Below are 26,405 nucleotides of genomic sequence, written 5' to 3'. Positions count from 1 at the left end.
CTCGTTATGTTTCCCCAAAAACCTATCTCTCTTCTGAATTTCTCTATCCCTGTCACAGTTACCACCACCCTTATAGTCACATAGGTTTGAAGGCTCAGGGTCACCTGGAAATCTACTTGGACACCCCATATTTCCAATCAGTTGCCAAATCTCATCATTTCCATCTCCACAACATCTCTCATGTGTGTCCTCCCTTCTCCATACATACAGTTACTACCTTACTGTAGGGCCTCATCACTTCTCACCTAGACTAATGGAATGGCCTCTTAGTCTCCCTACATCCAGTCACCTTTTTATTCAATCCATCTGCACCTGCTAAAATGATTTTCCTAATACATACATCTGGCTAATCTCACCGGTCCCCCACTCAAGAAACTCCATTGGTTCTCTATTGCCCCTAGGATCAATGACAGACTTTCCTCTGTGATATTTAAAGCTCTTTACTACTTGTGCCTTTTCTGCCTTTGGAGTTTTCTTACACATTACTCTGTGCCACACACTCTATAGCCTAGCCGTACTCAGCTGAAGCTCCTCACACAGAGAGGTGTGCCATTCTTCTGATGGTACCTCATGCCTAGCATGCTGTGCGTTCTTACCTCCAAAACTTAGAATCCCTAGTTCTAGTGTCCCTTTCTGAAGGACATCTTTCCCAAGTCTCCCTGATACTAGTTCCCTACCCACTAAGATTCCCTTCCATATCCAATGTATGTATCTTTTATAGATATGTTACCTTCCCTAATTAGAAAGTAAGCTCCTTGAGGGAAGGGTCTGTTTTCACTTGTTCTTTGCATCCCTGGCTCTTTCCATAATACCTGGCTTAATATGTGCTTATTAATTCACTAGTTCTTTAAATAAATTGCAATGGATATTTTCAACAGCACATGGAGCAATGCAGTTGTTGAATTATTTCTAGAAATATTGAGTAATCTTTCCAGATAAATTATTAAATTCAAGCACTTATAGTTTGCTGAAACTGACTTTTAGCTCTCATTTTAAATCATTTTAAATCACCTTCATCATCATCTTTATTTGTGATCACATACAAATCTTTTTTCTCTTGGTTTTCATTGCCTATTTGTATACAGATGCACTATTTTCCTTAATTATTCTGTCATTCTGGTTTAATGCCAAATTTCATGTAGAGATTCTTATATTCCTATAAAAGAGAATAGATTTATTTATATACCAAAATGTTTAGGTTATACTAAAATTAAATTTCTTTTCTCCACTAAAACAAAGGAATATTTTCTCTTAATTCTGAGGTTGATCTCACACATTTTCAATGTGTTCACTGAAAATAATTTGCCTGATGTGATGCATAGACTACCAAGCATGTATGAAACAGACTCCAGAATTACAAAGCAAAACATTCATTTACACTATGGAATGATATACCTCTGACCTTCAGCATGAAACTACCTGAATGTAATTGAGGATAACGGGAAATAACTGTGAAGTACATTCTTTTCATTTTGTTGACTTAGAGCTTTTTCAGCACAATTAGTGAGAGAATAGGTCTTTTACCAGTATAAAGCACTGTTGTCTTATTACCATTTTTGTAACACTAGCACGAGATAGGTGGTATATATTTCCTTTAAGTTTTCCTAAGAATTGAAGAGTGAATTTTAAAGGACCCTAATTAATACTTTAAGTTAGAAGGATTTTCCTTAGTTAAGAGGAGAAAAAACAAATGGAGAAAACACTTTCACATAAACAGCAACTATAGTGGTCTTTTCAAATACCACTAGGAATCATTTTTAGAGAGTTTATCTGTCTTCATCAATATAGTTGTAAAATTGGGAGGACTATTTGAGGTATTCCAGCCTTATCACTGCCATTTATTAGTACCACAGAGGCAAATAATTTGACTTTCTGGAAAATATGCAAAAGAACAAAGTCATTGAGAAGCCACAAGCAAACATAAAGGAAGTTCCCCCAGCCACTTTTTCCTTAAAAATATTTTAAGTATTTCACACAAAGTATAAAGAACTTCCAGTGTGAACTGGAGATATTAATGCAAGGAGATCATTTTAACTTCATAGGTAAAGTCTTGGTGGCAACAGAGCCAAGCATAGAATGTGACTCACATGAGGAAAATCTAGGAACCGGGGGAGGGGTGGGGGGAAGCGTGCTAGATAGCATTTCATTGAAGGTCAGTGGAAAAATAAAAACATTATATTGTCATCAGGATGCACATATATGTATTGCATGCATATTTATGTGTGTAGATATGTGTAGATGTGTCCACATAGGCACATGTCCATATATGCACATGCATTCATAAACATAGCCAATGTGGGCATTTGTTTTGCTTGACTATGCATGTTTGTTACAAGGGTTTTTATTTTTCTCTTTTTTTCCCTAGTGTTTTAAAGGAGGTATGAAGGAAAGAAAATGGACTTAAAGCTAAATGAAAAAGTAAAAGTAAATTAAAGTAGTATTCTGAGTCATCAGATTCAGCCAACCTATCCTTACTTTGAACATTCTGAAATTTGCTCTCCTAACATCTGGGGTGAATGTTGCACTATTGACAAATTCTGTGTGACAAATTATAAGGCAGGGTGAGATCACTTCCCCCTCCTCCCCAAGTATTTCATCTCTCACACTCTAGAAATTAGCTATCCTTGATGGTAGGAAACAGATGCAGAATGATAGATCTCCATTGGCTTCCTCATATTTTGATTGATAAAATTTATTTACTATATATATCGTGTGTGTGTGTGTGTATGTGTTTGTGTGTGTATGTGTGTGCATGTGTGTGGACCCAGAGAAAGAGAGACGGAGACAGACAAAGAGGCAGACAGACAAAGAGACAGACAGACAGACACACACACACACACACACACACACACACACAGATGGAAAGACAGAGACAGAGAGAAAAGTGTGTGTCTCATATATGCTGAGTCCATCACCTCCCTGGCAGGAGATTTGTAGCATATTTTGTCATGAGCCCTCAGTAGTCATAGTAAATCATTACACTGATGATAGAACATCTTTGAAAACTGTTTCTTTTTACGATGTTATTGTTACTGTCGATGTTGTTCCCCTGGTTCTTCTCAACCATGACTTACAAATCTATTGGGGAAGTCAGCTGAGGAGCAATGAGAAGTACTGAAGAATAAAATTCTTGAAACACAGAAGTCATTCCAGTAATGGAAATGGTCCAAAGGGATCCATGTGGATACGCACAGACCTCACCAACTGTTGCAACAATTAGCCTAGCAGCTGCTGTGGGGGTGAAAGACCAACACAGGCTCAACAACAAGAATGCTGCCAGCACAGGTTTTTTTGATCTGCTTTACTAAGGAAAGTAGCATTAAGAGGTTAACAATCTTATTTCAACTCCACATACAAATATCATTCACTTAGTTCAGGGGGGAAAGCCAGCCCCCTGAACTTCAGAGCAAATACAAACAAATTACAAACATACATTATAAGCAGACCAAATACAAGTCATAGTTACCAAGAAGGCATCAACATCCAGGTTCACAAGCTGGAGGGCTCTTAACTATAGCTGCCCAGAGTCTCCACATCAACACTCCTCCAAGAGTGAGAGCCCCAAGCAAATAGCTCTGTCCTCTTTTTTATACACTCTTTAGCTGTCATCAAACATCATCTGAGCAACCAGAACTTAGGCTCCTACCATTGGCTCTGGTCTTAGTAACTCCCCTTAGGACCCTGAGGGCTTCACGCCCACATAGGTTTAGCACCTAGTAGATAGGGGTTTGGGCCTGGGGCTTTGCACCTAGTAAGGCTCAATCAAAGACACTTAATCATTCTAAAACAGTAAAAGAAAGTCCCACCTTAATTGATATTACACCAACCAGTTTGGATATTTAAGAGATACGCATTGAAGGGTTAAACAAGGACTTGAGAAGTTACAGAGAATGAAGACAAACAGTGCTATTGTCCTCTGTCAGGATCTCTGTTATGCATCTGGTACATTGCACTACTCAGAGGCAAATAATTTAAACATAGCGTTATTCCTACTGCTATTAGTTATAATAATAATAGCTAGAATTTATATAGCACTTTAATGTTTGAGAAGGACTATGCAAATGTCTTTTTCTGTCCTCACCAGAATTCTGTGAGGGAGGGGGTAATATTATTATTCTCCTTTTACATGTGAGGAAAGTGAAGCTGAGGGTGGTTAAGTGAACCTACACAGGCTAACATAGGTGGAAGGGTCTGAGGCAGGATTTGAACTCAGATCTTCCTGACTCCAAGTCCAGCACTCCAACCCACTGTTTAACCTAACCTGCTAAGTTGGACTAGGTGATCTCTGAGGTCACTTCCAACTCTAAAACTATGAACTCCGGATTGGAAAAGACAAAAGAAAATTGGAAGAGAGTTCATTAGCTGCTGTAGCTGATCTTCATTCTAGGATATAAAATGGCAGGTGTCTGATCTTTCAGTGGGTATGGGAAAACAGGAAGTATGCTTCATGAGTGGAAAGGAGAAAGACAATTTTACGTATCATAGGTCTTCCATCAAACACGATGAATTAAAGAGCCTAAATACCATGCTGTGGGGAAAAATCAAAGGAAATTGTCCATAAATGTTGAAAACAAATGGCAAAGTACTGAATGATAGAATCCTCACATCACCAAAAGAGAAAAACATGAAGCTTGAAACCTCAAGGCATAGAGTGATTAAATTTCAGAATCTCAAATCAAAATGACCAAGTTTTACAATCACTCAAGGAAAAAAAAACATTTAGCTATGGTAGAAAAAAATCACTCATAATAACCTAGGACTATTCTCCATTAGATAAAAGCCTGGAATATAATATTAGAAGAAGCCAAGAAAAACAAGGAGCCCTCCAGAATTACATATACTGCCAAAAGGAGCCTAATTATCAACAGAAAAAAATGGATCTTCAACAGAAGAAAGGCTATTATTATTATACTTGGGGGGGGGGAAGTTGAGCAAAGCATTCAAAAGGGATTGTGAGCCAAAAAAAAAGAGAGATTGGAAGTAATAAAAAGAGAAACTATCAATTTAAGTATACTCAAGGAAACTGGGATAGAGCAAGTTAATCAGGATAGGTGAGACTTTGGAAAAGACTAGTATTACAAAGAAGTAAACAGGAGAAATCATGAGTTAATGAAATATTTAATAATACATAGAAGAGATTATAGAATAGCCTATAGCTGGACACAAAAAGGCATGTTTTGTTAATGTATAACACCCCAATTTAAAAAAAATCTGTGTGATAGAAGTTCAGTTTCATATACAATCTCCTCTATACATATTATTGCTTAAATTTGTAATAATGGTGAATTTCTTTTAAAGACTAGGATGCATTTATTGTAAACAAAACTAATAATAGGGACAAAGTCAATGCAAGTGGAAGAAAACACAAACCTAACTACTATATGTTTAAATGTCAATAGATTAAATTCCCCAACAAAAGAAATCAGAATAGATAAGAAAACAAAACCCAAGCAATAAGTTGCTATATACAAAAACACTTTCAAAAAATAACACCACCTGTAGAAGAAGAATTGGATTCTCTACTCCAGGGAGGGAGAACCTGAGGCCCTATTGCCCCATGTGACCTTCTAGATCCTTCAGGGCAGCCTTTTGACTGACTCTAAATTTCACAGAACAGAAGGATTTTGCAGAAGGATTTGTTCTATAAATTTGGATTTAGTCAAAAGGCTGCACTAAAGGACCTAGAAGGCCAGAGGTCCCCCAACCCTGCTTAATTATTCAATACAACTATTCATTTCCCTATGTGGATTTGTCCCAAGATCACACAGGAAATATGTAGTAGAATTCAGATTCATAGGGAAGCCAACGACATCTATCAGTTTCCTATTTTGTGGCTGGTAGCATTACTTTACTGTCATTCAGTGGAAGATTTGTAGAAGGACAAGTTAAGCAAGACCTATCCTGAGGTCATTTAGCCTTTTCCTGAAGTTTCTTTACCCACTTGCCTCCTACAAATAAATCAGTTGTTTTATTTAACTGGGTTCCCCAGGGAAGGATTGAAACAAAAAAGAAGCAAAACACATCATTAGAGATAAGCATGTGTCATATGAGGGCTGCCAAAAGAGTGAGAATATTTGGCTAAAGATGTATACCGCAGTGCACTGACATGCTTTGTAGATTTGCTCTTTGAGCATATAGGGAATAAGTGAGATGTAGAACATTAAGACTTTTAGCAGTAGGTTGGAACACGGCTGTGTCCTTGCCTGTTTCCTCACCTTATCCTAGACAACACGGGCTAACATCTAGAAATGACCGTTCTTTGTCTTCTTACATATGTGTGAAGGGGACACCACCTTCAAGAAGAGGACGGCGGGACGGAATAATCACTCTGTGTGGGGATCAATGGGATATATTCTTCACTGTGCCTAACCTATTTTGAACAATGAAATATATGAAATCAGAATTACAGAGAAGTACTTGACCACATTCACACACGTGATGGGTTCTTATTTTGATGCTAGACTGTAAGCTCCTTGAGGGCAGGTTCCTCACCTTATCTAATCTTTGTTCTAAGATAATGCTCTGCAACCAGTAGGAAGTGAACACACGTGTCTCTATAGGCACGTGTGTGCTCATACATGTATACATATATGTGGTCATGATATACTGTGTGTGCGTGTGTTCATTGTTTTTGTCTTTTTTAACAATCCCCCAATGGCATCACTTGCTAAGCAATAGCTGTGGGTTGTGAAAATGATAATTGCCTCTATTTCTAGATTGCTTTTGCTTGATTATGGGGAAGAGTGAAAGTAGAGGGCTAATTGGTGCCTTATGTAGGTGAATGACCATTGTCCACAATCTCTCAGCATAAAATAACAATTAAACTATTGGTAATTTTAAAAACAGTATTAGGTACGTGATGAAATCAATTTTGTTCTTGAGATAAATAAGAAAAATAATTGGGCAAATTGAAACTGGTACTTTTTGGCTGTTTTTTTTTTCCCATTGTGTCATTGAAATCAATTAATGCATAAATGTTTGTTGAGTTTGAATCTGAGCTATGCTTTTTATTACCCATGTGACCTTGGGTAAGTCCATCTGGGTTTAAATTTCCTCATCTATAAAATTAGAGGGTTAAACTAGGTAAACACTAAGGCCCCCTCTGATTCTAAATCAAATAATCCTAAATCCTACATCTTATGCACCCAGAAACGCATTTCTTCAGTGGTTTCATTTCTCAGCCAAGCGCAAGGTGTTCTTTTTGGGGGGAGTAGGGAGGGACTATTTGCTTGATTTTGTTTTTTGAATACACAGATGTTAAGGCATTCCTAAAAAAAATATTTCTTTTCATCTTTCCAGACAATTGTTAGGGGAAACAAACCCTGCAAGGAAACTTCAATCAATGGTTTGCTAGAAGAATTTGACAACATCTCTGTTACTCGTTCCAATTCTCTAAGGAAAGAAAGTCCTCCCACTCCTCATCAGGGTACCTCCAACCATGTCCAGAGACATTCGGAAGAAAATGGTTTCATCTCATTTTCTCAGTACTCCAGTGAATCTGACACTACCACTGACTACATGACAGAAAAATATAGAGAAAAAGGTCCATATGGAGATGAGTTAGATCGATATTATGAAGGCAGCCAAGTATCTAAGCAAAATGGACATGCAGTGAAAATGAAATCTGATGATGCCTATTATTCCGACATACAGGCTTTGAAATCAGATATGTCCAGGCTTCCTCCAGATTATCACATCCACATGGATATGCTAAGTAAACCAAGTGAATATAGTGGCTTCAAGTGGGACTATCACAGAGTTTCAACTGGATCCCCTCTAGATTACCGAGATTCCTTTCAATTAACTCCCTCTAGGACTGCAGGGACAAGTGAATGTTCAAAAGAAAGCCTGGTGTATAGTGAAAGTGAATGGAGGCCCAGCATGGATGATTATGATAGGAGACCAAAGTCTTCATATATAAATCAGACCAGCCCTCAGCCAGCCATGCGGCAGAGGTCAAGATCAGGTTCTGGGCTTCAGGAACCTGCCATGCCATATGGAGCAAGTTCATTTAAGTCACACCCACAAGGACACTCATACAGCTCTTACACCTACCCTCGCCTCTCAGAAACCACCACGTGCGTTCCAAAGGTAAGTTGGCAGCCATCAGTCTGATTTTTCTTGCTCCCCAGTCTCCTCCACACAGTTTGTGCTGAAAGTGCTTATTTTTTTCCCTAAATAACTATAGCAAAAACAACAATAATAAAACCATGAAAGAGCGGTAGCTTCACCATAGCAGTTAGCCTTTTAAATAAGAAATGTTATTGAAGTTTGACTTTATCATACAATCGCAATGGTCTAATAGCTAACGTAAGTAACATCACCCCTAGTCCTATTTTCTTCTGACTATACCTTGACATTACATAAGGGATTTTATTGCTTTTCAATTATGATAGGTATCCACAAGCCCCAGGCTCCACCTTTTAGAGGGGGAATTAGGTTGAGAGGGACAATGATAGGATTGCTCTTTGTTATATTTCGAGGAGATATTCCTCTGTCTTCCTTTTTCTCCACAAATAAAGCAAAGAGCTGAGCTGCCCTGGCCATCTTAAGTGCAGAGATTGCCCATAACATCACATCACAGGCCAGCAGAAGCTGAACCTATAGGAGTAACCTTCAAGTTATTTTTTAAGCTCTCTGTAGCCTTAAAACCATAAAATCCACTCATTTAAAATAAGTGTTTCACTTCCAATTTGAAAACAATAAAGTCTGGGAGCCAAGAGCTACATGTCTTTATTTGAGTTCTGTGGGAGGCAAGGAGAAAGGATGGTACATCTACTGTTAAAATGTTTATTTGATTAAAAAAATTAGACATTGAAAAAGACACAAAATAATGCATATGTGTTTAGAACTCTGTTTTAGTCCTACAAATAAATAACCCTACCAGTAACACAGAACTTCCTGCTGTGAAAATAGAGGCCACAACTGTTTGTTTGGCTCTGCTTCACTGAAAATGCTAAGAAGAATGAGTGGTTCTCCTGCCTGTAGTGAGATGAATAACAAATTGATTTTTACTTTTCCAAGTCTCTAGAAACTCAAATGAGTAAAAGTGGCATCATTCTTTTAATTAGTTTGCATTTTTTTGCATTTACTTAGGATTGTATTTTGCTCACTTACATGTAAAAACAACTTCTAACATTTGTTTTGAAAACCTTCAGTTCCAAATTCTCTCCCTTCCTCCTTCCTGACCCCGCCCCCCCAATTGAGAAGGCAAGCAATTCGATATAGGTTATACATGTGTAGTCATGCAAAACACTGCCATAATAGTCATGCTGTGAAAGAAGATAAAGACCAAAAAAAGCCTCAAAAAATAAAGTAAAATTATACTTAAATCTGTGTTCAGAAACCAACGGTTTGGGGATGGATATCATTTGTCATCCTAAGTCCTTCAGTCCTTCAGTCCTTCAGAGTTGTCTTGGATGGTTATATTGCTGAGAATAGCTAAGTCCTTCACAGCTGAACATCTTACAATATTGCAGTTATTTTATACGTAGTGCATTTGATTTTGCATCAGTCCATGCAGGTCTTTCCAGGTTTTTTTGAGAGCCTGCTGTTTATCATTTCTTAGTGTACAATAATTATTCCATCATAATCACATACCACAACTTGTTCAGCCATTCCCCAATTGATGGGCTTCTGCTCAACTTATAATTCTTTACCCTCAGAAAAAAGCTGCTATAAATATTTTTGTACATACAGTACTTTTCCTTTTTGTTTTTTTTTTTTTACCTCTTTTAGGATACATGCCTAGTAGTGGTATTGCTAGGTCAAACGGTATGCATAGTTTTATAGGTCTTTGGTCATAGTTTGTAATTGCTCTAGAATGGTTGAATCAGTTCATAACTCCACCAACAATGCATTAAAGTCTCATTTTTCCCACATCTCCTCTAACATTTGTTATTTACCTTTTCGGTCCTATTAGCCAATCTAATAGGTATGAGATAGTACACCAGAATTGTTTTAATTTGCATTTCTCCAATCAATAGTGAGTTAGAATAATTTTTCATATAGTTGTAGATAGCTTTGATTACTTCATCTGAAAATTGGTTATATCTTTTGATCATTTATCAATTGGGGAATGGCTCTTATTTTTCTAAGTTTGACTCACTTGTCTGTATGTTTGAGAAATGAGGTCTTTATCAGAAAAACTTGCTTCAAAATGTTTTCTCACAGTTTCTATTGCTGTTTTCCCCTCAATCCTATTACCCCCACCCCACCATTTATTCTGTTCTCTCTCTCACCCTATCTCTCCTCAAAGGTGTTTTGCTTCTGACTACCCCCTCCCCCAATCAGCCCTCCATCCCTTCTCTTATCCCCTTCCCCTCCTACTTTCCTGTAAGGTAAGATTGTTTCAACAATCCAGCTAGCAGCTTCTGTGGGGGTGTAAGATCCACCCACAGCCAGCACCCAGAAAGCTGCCAACAGCACAGGTTCTTTTGATCTGCCTTAATAAGGAAAGCAAGGTGAAGGGGTTGACAGGTTTACTTTAATCCAGCATACAGACAGCATTCACTTAGTTCAAGGGAAAAATCCAGCACCCTGAACTTCAGAACAAAATACAAATTACAAATATCAACAGAGAGACCCAATACAATTCATAGTTACCAACATCTAGGTTCAGCCTGGGAGCTCGGAACGAGGGCTGGCCCAGAGTCACACTCACCACCACTACTGCAGGTAGAGCTCCAAAAAACAGCCAACCCCTGGTTTTTATATCTTTTTCAGTGTCAGGGGTGAGTCACACATGCGACTCACCCACGTGACCTAGAATCGTCACAAAGAGGCGGACTTAAACCCACGTGGTCTAAAAGCCTTTGCTCTCCCAGACATGTAAACTAGGCCCTCCCTGGAGTTAGCCCCACCTTGGACCCCACCTTAGTTGCCAATTCACACCCACTAAGGTTTTACACATAATAGGAGTTTGGGCCTGGGGCTTAGCACCAAGTAAGACTCAATCAAAGACACTGAATTAATCAAAGGAAACAAAGGCCATTTTGCTTACCAACACAAAGATAGATTTCTATACCCAATTGAGTGTGTATATTATTCCCTCTTTGAGCCAGTTCTGATGAGAGTAAGGTTCACTCACTCCCCCTCACCTCCCCCCTCCTCCCCTCCACTGTAAAAGCTTTTGCTTGCCTTTTTATGTGAGATAATTTACCCCGTTCTACCTCTCCTTTTCTCTTTCTCCTAGTACATTTCTCTCTCATCCCTTAATTTTGTTTTTTTAGGTATCATCCCTTTATATTCAACTCACATCTGTGCCCTCTGTCTGTATATACTCCTTCTAACTACCTTAATAATGAGAAAGGTCTTATGAGTTACAAACATCATCTTTCCATGTAGCAACGTAAATAGTTTAACCTTATTAGGTCCTGTTTACTCTTTTATCCTTTTCTTGAGTCTTGTATTTGGAAGTCAGATTTTCTATTTGGCTCTGGTCTTTTCATTAAGAGTGCTTAAAAGTCCTCTATCTCATTGAATGTGCACATTTCCCTCTGAAGGTCAGTTTTTCTGTGTAGGTGATTCTTGGCTGTCATCCTAGCTCCTTTATCCTCTAGAATATCATATTCCAAGCCCTCCAATCCTTTAAAGAAAGCTGCTAAATCTTGTGTTATCCTGACTGTGGCTCCACCATACTTGAATTGTTTATTTCTGGTTGCTTGCAGTATTTTTTCCTTGATTTGAGAACTCTGGAATTTGGCCATAATATTCCTGGAAGTTTTCATTTTGGGGTCTCTTTCAAGAGATGATTAATGGATTCTTTCAATTTCTGTTTTACCCTCTGATTCTGAGAATATCAGGACAGTTTTCCTTGATAATTTCTTGAAAGATGATGGCTAGGTTCTTTTTTTGAACATGGTTTTCAGGTAGTCCAATAATTTTTCAATTATCTTTCCTGGATCTATTTCCCAAGTTAGTTGTTTTTCCAATAAGAAAGTTCACATGCTCTTCTTTTTTTGTTTGTTTCTTGATTTCTCATGGAGTCACTAGCTTCCATTTGCTACATTCTAATTTTTAAGGAATTATTTTCTTCAGTGTGCTTTTGTACATCCTTTTCCATTTAGCCAATTCTGCTATTTAAGGCATTCTTCTCCTCATAAGCTTTTCATACTTCTTTTGCCATTTGGCCTAGTCTGTTTTTTAAGGTGTTATTTTCTTCAGTATTTTGTGTGTATGTGCCTCCTTTACCAAGCTATTGACCCTTTTCTCATGATTTTCCTGCATCACTCTCATTTCTCTTTACTATTTCTCCTTTACCTCTCTTACGTGATTTTCGAAATCCTTTTCGAGCTCTTCCATGGCCTGAAACCAATTCATACATTTCTTGGAGTCTGCTTTAGATGTAGGTGCTTTGGCTTTGCTATCTTTTTCTGAGTGTGTTTTGGTCTTCCTTGTCACCAAAATAACTTTCTGTAGCCAAATCAAAATCCTGGTGGTTGTTTACACCTTTCCCTGTTACCAAGCCATTCCTTTTCTTTCCTAAATGAGTGTGATACCTGCCTTACAATTTTTCTCTCCTCCTCAATTCTTGCCCCCATACTAGGAGGGCACAGTGGAAGGGCTAAGTGGAGTTAGGATGAAACTTTGGACTAAGAAGGTTTTAGGGGATAGAAATAAGGAATCAGGTGATAGACGGTATGGAATAGGATTTGGATGACGATCTACATGAGTTCAGAGTCACTGGGATATGAAGAGTATGACCAGGTATGAGAATGTTCATCATTAAGTGGAGGGCACCATGGGGTTGGAGGAGGAAATAGGAGGTCAGAAGTTGAAGGGAAGGTTGTTCTTCTTGGCACTGGAGGTTCTCCAAAACCCATTTGGGAGATTAGTATAAAAAAGAAAGGAAACAATGAAACCTGTAAGGTGCACATATTTATAAACAACACAAAATCCAGCAGGCCTGAAAAATGAATAGCTCTCAGCAGGTTTTACATCCAAATAGAAGCCCTGAGTGAAACAAGGCTGGCAAATGAAGGGCAGCTTCCTGGAGTTGGAGTTGGATGTTCATTTTTCTCAAGGGGCTGCAGTGGAGGGGAGCGTAGTGAGGCTAGTATAAGTTTTACAATGAAAACTAATCTAGTCAACAAGCTTGTATGCCTTTCAAAAGGAGTCAACAACAGGCTCATAACAATGAGATTGCCACTTGTAAGAAAACATCACTCCACCATCATCAGAGTATATTCCCCCACCATGACAAACCCTGATGAGGTTAAAGAAAAAATTTATGAAGACCTGGAGAACCTTATCATCAAAAGAGGACAAGCTTATACTTCTGGGTGACTTTAATGATAGAGTAGGTTCAGACTACCAGACTTGGCAAGGAGTCCTAGGGAGGAATGGAGTTGGAAACAGCAACAGCAATGGTCACTTACTACTGAACACTTGTGCATCTCATGACCTTCTCATCACCAACACTGTCTTCCATTTACCTAGACACAATAAAACTTCATGGATGCCCCTTTGCAGCAAACATTGGCATTTAATGGACTATGTGATTGTAAGGAAAAGAGACAGACAGGATGTGAGAGTGATGAAGGCAATGTGTGATGCAGAGTGCTGGACTGATAATTCTCTCCATGCTAAATATTCCCATTCAACAAAACTGGCAGCCACACGGCAAAGTGACTACCAGAAGAATTAATGTCAACAAATTAGAGGTCTTCTCTGAGTGGGAACAGTTTGTTGCTGACTTGGAGGAAAAGTTGGGCCAACACACAGTTGGCAACAGTGGAGAAGAAAAGGAGTGGTAAGCACTCAGAGATTTGGTATATGGCACTGCATTTAAACATCTATATCAGAACACTCACAAACACCAAGACTGGTTTGGTGAAAATGATGGGGAAATTCAGAAGCTGCTAAATGAAAAAGAATTCCACTGGGTTTACCAGCACGATAGTTGGTCCACCTCTAAGAAGGAAGCATTTAATTCCATCAAAAGTAAAGTACAAGCAAAGCTTAGAGAGATGCAGGATTCTTAGCTCAGTCATAAGGCAGATGAAATTCAGTTTTATGCTGATAGTAATAATCCAAAGCACTTTTATGATGCACTGAGGGCTATTTATGGGCCAAAGACCTATGGTGCATCTCAGCTACTCAATGCTAATGGAGCCACATTAATTAGTGATAAGGACATGACCCTAGGAAGATGGTCTGAACACTTCCATAGTCTTCTCAACAGACCATCATCAGTCAATGCTGAGGCCATTGACCGTTTACCTCAGGTTGAAGTCAATCCCTCCCTAGCTGAAGCTCCAGCTGAAGAAGAGGTTTTGAATGCCATTAGGCCCCTTTCCTGTGGCAAAGCACCTGGTGCTGATTCTATTCCAGCTGAGATTTACAAAGTAGGGGTCCATTGCTCATACAAAAGTTGATGGAAATTTTCCAGGTTATATGGCAAGATGAGGTTATCCCCCAGGAAAGGATGCCTCTATTGTCCATCTCTATGAAGGTAAAGGAAATAGACTGTCCTGTGACAATCACAGGGGCATCTCTCTCTTAATTGTTGCTGGCAAGATTCTTGCCAGAGTCACCATTAATAGGATGATCCTTCACCTGGAAAATGGCCATCTACCTGAGAGCCAGTGTGGCTTCATAAAGGTCCCAGGAACAGTCAGTGTGGTGTTTGCTGCCCGACAACTCCAGGAGAAATGCCAGGAGCAGAACAGAGGTCTGTACCTAATGTCTGTAGATCTGACCAAGGCCTTTGATACTGTCAGTCATGAGGGCTTATGGAAAAGTATGTCAAAATGTGGTTGCCCGGAGAAGTTCATCAGGATTGTATGTCAGTGCCATGACAGCATGCTTGCCCAGGTTCTGGATAATGGACAATGTCCTTGTGCTTTCCCAGTCACCAGCAGAGTGAAACAAAACTGTGCTTTTGCTCCCGTGCTTTTTTAGCATGATGTTTTCAGCCGTGCTGGCAAATGCTTTCAATGATGATGAACATGGCATCAAGGTCAGCTACCATGCTGATGGTATATTCTTCAACTTGAAAAGGCTACAAGCCAAGACCAAAGTGGAGGGAGTGCTGGTGCATGATTTTCTGTTTGCAGATGATTGTGCACTAAATTGCAGATGATTGTGCCTCTGAAGCTGAGGTGCAACAAAGTATGGATCAATTCTCTGCTGCTTGTGCTATTTTCGGCCTAACAATTAACGCCAAGAACACACAGGTGCTCCATCAGCCACCACCACACCATCTATGTGTGGAACCATCGGTTACAGCAAATAGAGAAGTTTTGATTGCTGTGAATAAGTTCACTTACCTTGGTAGTTACTTTCCAGGAATGTACACATCGATAATGAGGTTGAGGCACAAATTGCCAGACCTATCTCAGTGTTTGGGAGGCTCTGAAGGAAAGTATGGGAGAGAAGAAATATTAGACTGACTGCCAAACTGAAGATCTGCAGAGCCATTGTGCTGACTTCATTGTTGTGTGCCTGTGAAACCTGGACATTATACCGATACTAGGCCAGGAAACTGAATCACTTCCATTTGTACTGTCTTAGGAAGATTCTGAAGATCACCTGGCAGGATAAGATACTAGATGCTGAGGTCCTTACTTGAACTAAACTGCCAGTCATTCATACTCTGCTTCAGAGAGTGCAACTCTCTGAGTAATGTGGACTGGCCACATTGTTTGAATGCAAAATGTGCGCTTGTCAAAAAGACTGTTTTATGGACAGCTCACACAGGACAAGCATTCACATGGTGGTCAGAAGAAGTGATACAAGGTCTCAAGAACTTTGGGATTAATTATGTGATATGGGAGACACTGGCACAGGACCGCTCAGCATGGCATGCCCACATCAGAGGAGGTGCTGTGCTCTATGAGCAGGACCGAATTGAAACAGCTCAAAGGAAACGCAGGATGTGCAGATTTAGAGTATCCATCCCAAATGCTCACACAGACTATTTAAATGTGGATGACCTGTGGTAGAACATTTCAAGCTCCTATTGAGCTGATCAGCCACAGTCAGACACACTGAAACTTGACTCTAGCATAGTGATGTCATTTTGGGCCTCTTCAAGAACAAAGGACAGTAACCAATCAACCAACCACTGTCACTGCAAAAGTAGAAGTAGGAGAGGGCCACACAGGACTATGGGTCCCAATTGAAGGAATGGTTATCTTTTATGGTTTGCCATGGCCAAAGAAATTATCATCTACTGGATGACCTTCTGGTGATAAGCCTGTGTGTACTTAGCTAGTCAGACTGTAGACAGTCTCTTTCCAGGTCTGCCCTCAAAGCTGTCCTGTAGCTTTGTGGGTCCTGCTGGGAGTTGAAATACGCCAATCTAACCTTCAAGAATCCAGGGTGACCTTTCCTCCATTATGAGGCATTACAACAGGAACCTTGTAGAGGACACTCCAGTCAGTACTTTATGGTTTTAAATATTTAGCATTAAATTTCAATAACTGATTTAATATTAATAGTAGCAGCATTTGTTAAGTATCCACTATGTGCATATCATACCCAATTCATGCAAAATAAAGTAGGTGGTTATTTAATGTTCCTTGTAAAATGTAAAGAGAAGAATATGGCATCCTTGAGGGTAGGGCGTGTTTTCTTTTGGTTTATTTATCCCCATCACCCACATCTCTGTCTGTGTGTGTATGTATGTGTGTGTGTGTGTGTGTGTGTGTGTGTGCGCGCGTAATAAGTCAAAAAATAAAGAGTTCTCTACATAGGAAAATGAGCATTTACAAGAACTCTAAAAATAAAGGTGTTGCTTATTATTATTATAGTAAGCATATATGTAGTACTTAAAAGTTTGCAAAGCACTTCATTAACATTCTCTCATTTGATCCTCACAACAACCCTAAAAGGTAGGTTCTATATTATCCTATTTTACAGATGAGGAAAGCTGGGGTTACATAATTAGTAGGTATCTGAGATCACATTTGAACTCAAGTCTTTCTGACCATCAGTCTAATGCCTTATCTAGTGTGCCACTTACATTTGGTGGGGGGTTGTGTTAGTAAGCAAAATGGGCTCTTAGCACTCAGTTCAACCAAATGTCCTTGAAGAGTTTGGCTTTTGTTTCCTTTGATTAATACAGTGTATTTCATTGAGTCTTACTAGGTGCTAAGCCTGTGTGGGTGTGAAGCTCCCAGGGTACTAAGGGGAGGTGCTAACTCAAGAGCCAATCATAGGAGCCTAAGTTCCGGTCATTCAGATGAGATTTGATGACGTCTGAAACGGCATAAGAAGAGAAGACAGAGCTATTTGCTCAGGGCTCTCACTCTTGGTGGCCTGCTGATGCGGAGACTCTGGGCAGGTGTAGCTAAGAGCCCTCCAGCTCGTAAACCCGGATGCTAGGACTTTGTTAAACTCTGGTAACCATGTATTGGATTTGAATCAGACAAGGTCTATCTGTTGATGTTTGTACTTTGTATTTTGCCCTGAAGTTCAGGGCGCTGGCTTTTTCCCCTGAACTAAATGAGTGATATTTGTATGCTGGATTAAAAGAAGCTTGTTAACCCCTTAACGTTGCTTTCCTTAGTAAAGCAGATTAAAAGAACCTGGGCTTTGGCAACGTGCTGGCAGCGTGCTTGTTGTTGGGCTTGTGTTGGTTTTTCACCCCCACAACAGCTGCTAGCCAGATTGTTGAAATGGGGGTGGAATGGAGAAAAGGGAATAAGACCACTGCTAAGATGATGATAGAAGAGAGACAAAGCATAAATGTTCTGCTGAAATTATATCTGTGTGGTATGGACCTTCATCAATAGAAGAAACTTCTGATAAGGAAACTCTCTCTACCCCGACAGATCTCCAATTTATGTGGAGTTTACAGTCTTAGAACAGAGATGACCTACAATAGATGAACTTGACGTTTTTTTTTAATTTCCCCCATACAATTTTCTTACTTTGTAATCCTATGTATTTTATCTTTTCATTTAAAATCATTCTAAGAAGGGATCCATAGGCTTCACTACAGTACCAAAGACATTCATGACACACAAAAGTTAAGAAAAACCTTATAGTGTTGCTCAGATGAGTGAGAGGTTGAATGACTTCACTACGGTCACATAGTCAATATGTGTCAGAACTATGCCCAAAGGGCTATAAAAATCTGCATACGCTTTGACCCAGCAATACCACTTCTAGGGCTGTATCCCAAAGAGATCACACAAGTAGAAAATGGACCAGTATGTACAAAAATATTTATAGCAGCTCTTTTTGTGGTGGCAAAGAATTGGAAATCAAGGGGATGCCCATCAATTGGGGAATGGCTAAAGAAGTTGTGGTATATGAATGTAATGGAATGCTATTGTGTTATAAGAGATGAGGAGCAGATGGAATTCATAAAAACCTAGAAAGACTTACATGATCTGATGCTGAGTGAGGGCAGCAGAACCAGGAGAACATTATACACAGTTACAGACATACAGTATCTGTAGTGACTAACTTTGATAGACGTGGCTCTTCTCAGCAATATAAGGTTCTAAGACAACTCCAAAAGACTTATGATGAAAAAAAGCTATCCATATCTGGAGAAAGAATTACGGAGTCTGAATGCAGATTGAAGTAAACTATTTGCTCTTTTTTTCTTCTCTTTTGGTTTTGTTTTTTCTTTCTCATGGTTCATTCCATTGGTTATAATTCTTCTTTACAACTTGACTATTGTGTAAATAAGTTTAATGTGAAGGTATATGTAGAAGCTATATTGGATTACCTGCCTTCTTGGGGGGGGAAGGGGGAGGAGGGAGAGGGGAAGAAAATTTGGAACTCACAAATTTGTGGAACTAAACTAAAAATAAAAAATAGATTTCAAAAAATATGTATCAGAGACAGAAATTGAATCCAAGTAATTCTGACAGAGAGACAAGCTTGATATACACTATGCAACATTATTTCTTGCTTCATGCACAGTAAATACATAGTAAATGTTTTGTTTTATTTTAATGGAATTGAATTACTACTGGAGGAATCCTGAACAAACTTCCCTGGAACGGAGCATTTATAGTCCATCTTATGGTTAAGGCATGATATCTCCCCTATCTCATTATAAAGATTACTTTGGGGAAAAGTCAACATTTAGCTATTATAAGTCACTTAAACTTTTATGAGGTTTTTAAAAATTTTTTCTAGGAATCGTATATTGAAGAAATAAGAATGACAGATACATTTTGATGGGGGACAGAGGAGACAGATATATGACACATAGGGACTTCTTCAAGCTGGGCAGGCTCTAGACGCAGTAGAAAAGTAGAGGGTTCTGAACAGCCGGGGGTGGCCTGAAGTCTCCAGGTCCATCTGACTTATAGCCCACCCAAAGAGCATCTCTGAAAGAAGTCAGGCAGCAGAAATCAGAAACTCTATAGCCAACCTTGTGGGAAGGCAGTGTCAATACCTACTTACATATTATGATTTCTGGGGCACTGAGGACTGTTTCCTCTATAGACCTCCCTCACCTACCCCTTGATGCTTTCAATTCCTATAGCAGTACAAAGCCTTTTATTTCAAAGGAACAATGCCTAAAATGTCAATATCAAAGGAGAGGGAACACATTTAGTGGAATTTATACTAAGGTATAAATGACTAATAACATAAGATATAATAATAAGGCATAAATAACTAATTCTGAGATTAGATTTTGATGGGAGGAAAGAAAGACAACCTCAAGGCCCTGGGTATGTGTATGAGTGCAAAGGAGACTGAAATTCCAGACTCGGGGATACGCAAGACAGACTTCTCTTATTTTATTATTTGCCCAGGCTAGGCCCAATATAATGATGCTCTGCACACAGTCATCATTCAGCCAAAGTTATGAACTAACTCGCTGGCATATATGTGAAGACTACCCGTGATGACTAGCATTACTTCCTTCCCCAGGTGGATTATGATCGAGCACAGATGGCGGTTAGCCCAACCCTGTCTGGATCTGACACTTACCCTCGGGGCCCTGTCAAACTACCTCAAACTCAGAACAAAGTTAACTATTCCTCAAGCGGCTACCAGTATCCTTCTGGATATCACAAGGCTGCTCACTACCACCAGCCTGGGCTCCAGAGCAGCTCTCAGTACATTTCTACAGCTTCTTATCCAAGTTCCCCAAGCGTCTCTTCAAGTGCTTATCCCCCACCTAGTTGGGGTTCATCCTCAGACCAGCAGCCCTCTAGGGTGTCCCATGAACAATTCAGGGCTGCTCTACAGCTTGTGGTCAGCCCTGGTGACCCACGCGAATACCTGGATAATTTCATTAAAATAGGAGAAGGGTCGACTGGAATAGTTTATCTTGCCACTGAGAAACCCACAGGAAAACAAGTCGCAGTAAAGAAAATGGACCTCAGGAAACAACAGCGGCGTGAGCTACTTTTTAATGAGGTAAATCAATGTTCCCTGAACATTTTCTATTATTTGATTAAAGGGTGATTGGCCCTGGAATATGCATTTCAAGAGATTGGTCTATTGGTAAGAGCCCTGTGATCATTTACATGTTCTGGTTAACCAATTTTTGAAGCTATGCTAAATGTAGCTAGAAAAGGGGAGGGGAGGAGGGGAATCGCACCAATATATGGCGAACACAAAGAAAGTAGGAACTGTTCTCTAATTAAACCTCGTAATATCTAATGGTGAAGTAAGTCTGAAGGGAGGAGATGAGAGACCCTGCAACTGTGTTAGCAGTGGGACCACTGGATTGGGGCTTGGAGGATGTGTGCTCATAGCATCATAGATTAGGAGCTAGAAGAGGTTCAGACCATCTAATCCAGCTCCCTCGTTTTACAGAGGAGAAAAGTGAAACCCAGAGAAGTTAAGGGCTTTGTTCCAGGTCACACAGGTAGGAAAGTAGCAGGATCAGGATTCAAACTAAGATTGTCTGATCCCGGCTCTGCTTTGAATACCTGGGTGACTGAGTCATTTACTTTTTCTTTTCTCAGTCTTCATTTTCTTATCAACAAAATCAATAGGCCAGAAAAGATAGGCTCTAAGGCCTCTTACACCTCTAAACCTTATAATTCAGTGAAGGAATACTCTTATTTACCAGTGAGAAAACTGAGATTCCTTAGCAATAAAGTCATTTGTCCACTCTAATGGGAAATTGTTGATGATGAACTCTGGGTTTTTATTGAATTTCTAAGAGGTAGTTCTTTGACAGATAAACTCTTACTACGTAAATTTGTTTAGTGTTTAGATATCACTCAAAGACCCTGGTTAATTAACTTATTTTTTTCCCATCAGATACAGTGTCTTGACAATGAATATGTTACCATTAGGTTATGCTTATCAACGCCCCATTTAGAGGCATGTTATTATCGTTGAAAGTATTAGTTGAAGTATTAATAGCAATAATTATAATTCTAAAAACTGCATTACCCAACTCCCAGAAGCTATGGTTCTCCTTACCCTACTCTCTTTAAGGACTTTCTCAAACATTTCTTGGAGAATAATTGATCAAGAATCAGAAGCTATAAAATTATAGTCAGCCATGAAGTTAAATACATACCTCTTATCTTAAAAACAATATGTGGAAACTGGTTTGATCCTTTAAGAATCCTGTCTGTGTAGCGTTGATGTGCTCATTGCCACCCCCAGTTTCTCTGGAGAAGAAGCAGGTTTACCACGTGCCGGATATACTGCTCAACTGAATTGCCATTTTTGTAAATAGCCCAAATATATTTTTATAAACAGTCCAAGAAATGTGATGTTAGGAGTTTATCTTATGAACCATTCGCAAGGTATTTCCTGTGTGACATTTTCCACCTTTCATCCAATGGCCCCACATCCCGTGGTCCTTTCAAATTGATTAAAGACTTATTCACTTATTGTAAGTATTTTTTGAAAAAGAAATTCCTGAATACCCAATTTATTGTGTTGATTTATTGATTAGGGTGAGGAGAATAGAATCCACTCTTACACATTTATAAATTTTAGAAGTTTAATAGTGAGAAGAACTGTCTCCAGCAGAAAAAAAAAATAAGATTTCACCTTCTCATGCAAACAAATATGTGAAGTAGTTGTGATTTTGTCAGTATGTGATTCTAGGGTCTCCCATTTATGACTTAGTGGATAAATCCTAAAGAATCTCTTGGTATACAAAGAGGTTTTGTAACTTGCCCAAGGTAACACAGCTGGTAGATGTGAGAGACAGGATCTTCCTGGGCCCACATCCAAAGCCACATTTGCTATTCCAGGCTACTTCTTTGCCAACTAATAGAGATATCATTTCCTTTTCTTTTGTACAGGTTGTAATAATGAGGGATTATCATCATGACAATGTGGTTGACATGTACAATAGTTATCTTGTTGGTGATGAGCTGTGGGTTGTCATGGAGTTTCTGGAAGGCGGGGCTTTGACTGAGATAGTAACTCATATGAGGTGAGTTTATTTAGTACCTGGAAATCCCTGGGAGACTCTTTTTTTCATATACTTATCTTTCACTAACAGGTGGTACCTGAGTGACCCATGTAATCATTAGACCATCCTTGTTAATATCTCAGTTCTAAGAAACTCATAGGTAGGCATTACATCTTACTGTCATACCACAGTCCCCATACAACATACAGGGAATAAGCCCCATTTAAATATATGTTGAAGTTAGTATGCTCTTGCAAATGATAAATGTTCAGTGATAAATATTATAAGATTGAATTATACTATTCATTTCTTAATCAGTCAATCAGTGTATATTCATTTATTGCATGCTTTCTCTGTGCTTTGAACTTTACTAAGTAGTAGGAATCTCAGGATAGGCAAAAACATTCCCTGCCCTCAAGGAAATTACACCAAGATAGGCAAAAATATTCCCTGCCCTCAAGGAGATTGCACTTCAGTGAGGAAAATGACATATAAATAAATAGCTACATGAAAGATATACGCAGTAGTTGGTAGGTACCTAGAGGGGAAGGCTCTAGAATCTTGGGGACCAAGAATGGCTTCTTGTCTGAAGCACTATTTGCACCACCTTCTTTCAAGAAGCCACGGGAATGAAGAGGCAGAAGTCAGAAGGAGAAGTATTCCAAGCATGGAAGAAGTGTATTAATACTGCGTGCTATGATAAATTAAACAGAAGTGCAAGACAAGATATTTTCAGTTTATTTCAAATAAAAAATAGCAGGTATAAGACCAACCAAAGAATATCGTTTTGTTACATAAAAGAAGAAATATATTTCTGTTTTGTTTTAAAACAATCTTGAAAGATAAAGAAGTACTTTCCATCCTGTTGCCTCTGCCTCTTGCCTCCCTCCTTGTTCCATAAATGAAAGTGCAGCCAGGAGAGTAAGCCTCAGTGAAGAGAAGATAGGGAAGCTTTGTGAAAATACAATTATGTGGCTAGATCACTGATGAAGCACAAAAGTATCGACTGGCCCCATGTTGGTCATCTGTACTTTTTCCAATTTGTGGCTTCCAGATAATAGAGGACACTGGAGGAGGAATGAGGACCTCTACCAATTTTCCATGCAGTTTCAGCTGGGAGGATATTGTCTTCATGGGAGCGCTAGCACAGGACCAGATACATACAGGCAGCTCTCCTTCTTCCTGAGGCAATGCACTCTGCAGGTTCCTGAGAACAGAGAAACCTGCAAATCCTAGACTTTTCCAGATCATAAAGATGATAGCGCAAAGGGGAATTTGTTCATGTGGCAACACGCAGAAGAAAAGTTCATCAAATTTCTTTCCAAAAGAAACCTTTTCCTCCCTTAAAAATAATTTCAGTTTTCAGGATTAAATCAGGAAAAGGTTCCCAATTGGCAGTTGATCTCTCTCTTCCTCCTGCCGTTAACACAGCGGACCTATCTTTTTGTCTTTTCCTGATTGTCCTTTTACTAGTCCAGAGAACTGGGACTGGGGCACCAGCATTGAAGAAGAAGCAGTTGAAAAATTATCAAGGGGTGTCTTGAATATACAAAATTTTAAACGATGATTATGCAAATTTGGGAAATTTCTACCTTAAAAATTTTGATACATGTCGATAAATTGATTGATTAGAGGAAATAAATTTCATTCTCATTCTTGTGAATTAAATTCTACTTAGCATGGAAAGATTTCTAGAAATAAAATAATAATAATAATAATAGTGTGAACTTCAGCTAGCCTTGAATAGTTCAAATTCATTGAGTTAGAAATCAGTCTTAGAACATCTTAGCAGATCAAACCTAAACTTCTGAGAGATGACCTCTCAAATGGTCCTTAACAATGTAACATAGTCAGTTGTTATTGTAGCCCATCTGTAGACTTTTATTGTCTGCTTGGAACAAATTAAAATCTCGTATGCTGGGGGGAAATGCAATAGAAGGAAGATTAGGATACTTTGTGTGATAATAATTGAAGACATATTTAGCTGATCAACATAAATGAATTCTAAAATAAGTAGTGGTTTTCCCTTCTGGGTGATTACCATAACTATGGAAAGAAATTACAGAATTGTTTGCCTTTGTTAGATGTTAACACTGGCAGTTTGACATTGCTAGGTCAGGCAAGAAACTAAGTAAGATGAAGACTTTTGGTTCCTTCCTCTTCCCTTCCCTTTCCTTCTCTTTCCTTCCCTTCCCTTCTGTCCCCTCACTCTTGTTTACTTCATTTCCTTTATCAAAGAATATCCTCACTATTTTTTGAATGAGCCTCATTAAGTGCCTACATAATCTTATGTAAACAGGAACATATGTTCCCATAAATATAGAGGATTTTTTTCCTCTTTCTACCTGAACTGTTACTCATGTAGCTTCATTGTATGATGGCATTAACCTTGTTAAAAATATTCAGAAACTGTTTAGAATTAGTAAAATATTAGTGTGATTTAGCACATAGTCCCAGGATATGATTTTTATTTAATATGTGATTTTTGTTATTGAGTCTTTCAGTTGTGTCTTTCTCTCTGTGATCCCATTTGAGTTTTTTCTTAGCAAATATGTTAGAAAGGTTGCCATTTCCTTCTTCAGCTCATTTGACAAATGAGGAAATGGGTCTAAAAAGGGTAAGTGACCTGCCCACAGTCTTACAGCTAGTAAGGGTCTGAGGCCACATTTGAATTCAAGTCCTCCTGACTCGTCTGATATTATATCCACTGCACCACCAACTGCCCCAATTACCCAATAGTCAAGAGGTAGGAATAACTTTTACTTAGAATAGACTATTTAATAGATAAGTCTTTGGGGCCCATTGCCACCAGTTTTGTGCTGACTTAAAGACTGTTGTATGAGTCAAATCAAATGTCAGTTAACAAGCATTTATTAAGCATCTACTATGTTCCAGATGAAGCCACATTTCTTTCATTTGCATTAGCTAGAACTAACGAACCTGAACACACTCTAAATCTGTCCATTTGATTTTGCTTAAAAGGTATCCTTAATCCTTCAAAGTAACTTTTTAAACATGATTTCTTTTTTTTTTTTTAGAATGAATGAAGAACAGATAGCTACAGTCTGTTTATCAGTCCTGAGGGCCCTTTCTTACCTTCACAATCAGGGAGTTATTCATCGAGACATAAAGAGTGACTCCATCCTTCTGACAAGTGATGGCCGGGTAAGATATTAAGATTTTCCTTCCCTTTAGTAAAAGTACACAATTCAATCTGATCATCAGCTGTGGACATCAGCCTCAGAGGACAGCTGTCCCTGAGGTACTTGTTCCTCTAGACTCTGAACTTCCCGACTTGGTGTCTCTGCCTCCCATCTATGGCACACACTTTACGAAGAGGGTCAACGTGTGCTATGATCACAATATCTGAAACTGAAATCCCAGCCATCACCTTCAACGAGAGCCCAAATTTAAAGTGCGTTTCTTTGCGTGAACAGTGAGTATAGAAACTCATGGAGTGTAGAAACTTCGTTTTCCCCTTCCTGCTTCAATTCTAACAAAAATTAGTTCTCTACTCATATGCGTGAAAATATCTCCTGTGATTCTATTCCAAATTTAACCGAAGGCATTAGCCATCTGGGCTTTCCAAGGGATTATAATCAAGCTGCTGTTGGTGCTTCCTTAGAGGGAACCTGCTTGGACAGGTAGTCATGGCAGCCATTTCATATACTCCTTCAATGCATCAGCTGCTTTACAATTTAGAATACTACAGAGAAGTGAAGGAAGAAAAGAAGAGCTGAATCCTCAAAGAAAATTTGGATTAGCAGAATGGATATAAAATGGAATTTGACCAAGGCGGTCTACTTAACCTCTCTTCCTGCCATTGAGGGCCATGGCATTGATGATAAATGGAATAAAACCTCTCTTAGAGTTACTTCTTTTTTCCCAAAGCATAGTCATAATCGTCTGGATATCTTGGCACTTGGCAGACTTCTTTCAGAAATGATTCAGAGAGTCAAGGGGAATCTTGAGACCCAGGAACACAGTGATTCATTGAGTGGCCTTAGGATGCCCTTCCAGCCAGGTCTAGTCAGATTGAAAAAATTAGTCATTAGTCAGATTGAAAAAATAAAGATTGATCTGCAGTAATACT

General features: G+C 39.0%; 1 protein-coding gene across 1 annotated transcript in view; it reads left to right on the top strand.

The window, feature by feature from the left end:
- The window catches only part of PAK5 (p21 (RAC1) activated kinase 5), a 126,730-nt gene that overhangs the window by 86,029 nt on the left and 14,296 nt on the right, over positions 1-26,405 (top strand). The window contains exons 2-5 of the mRNA XM_036752189.1: positions 7,300-8,091; positions 19,849-20,340; positions 22,200-22,333; positions 25,351-25,477. Coding sequence (XP_036608084.1) covers positions 7,300-8,091; positions 19,849-20,340; positions 22,200-22,333; positions 25,351-25,477 — 1,545 coding nt within the window. The remainder of the gene's footprint in view (positions 1-7,299; positions 8,092-19,848; positions 20,341-22,199; positions 22,334-25,350; positions 25,478-26,405) is intronic.

Source organism: Trichosurus vulpecula, chromosome 3, assembly GCF_011100635.1.
Source record: "Trichosurus vulpecula isolate mTriVul1 chromosome 3, mTriVul1.pri, whole genome shotgun sequence".
Lineage (NCBI taxonomy): Eukaryota > Metazoa > Chordata > Mammalia > Diprotodontia > Phalangeridae > Trichosurus > Trichosurus vulpecula.
The sequence above is the reverse complement of the archived record's forward strand: the minus strand, read 5'-3'. Positions and strand labels throughout refer to the sequence as shown.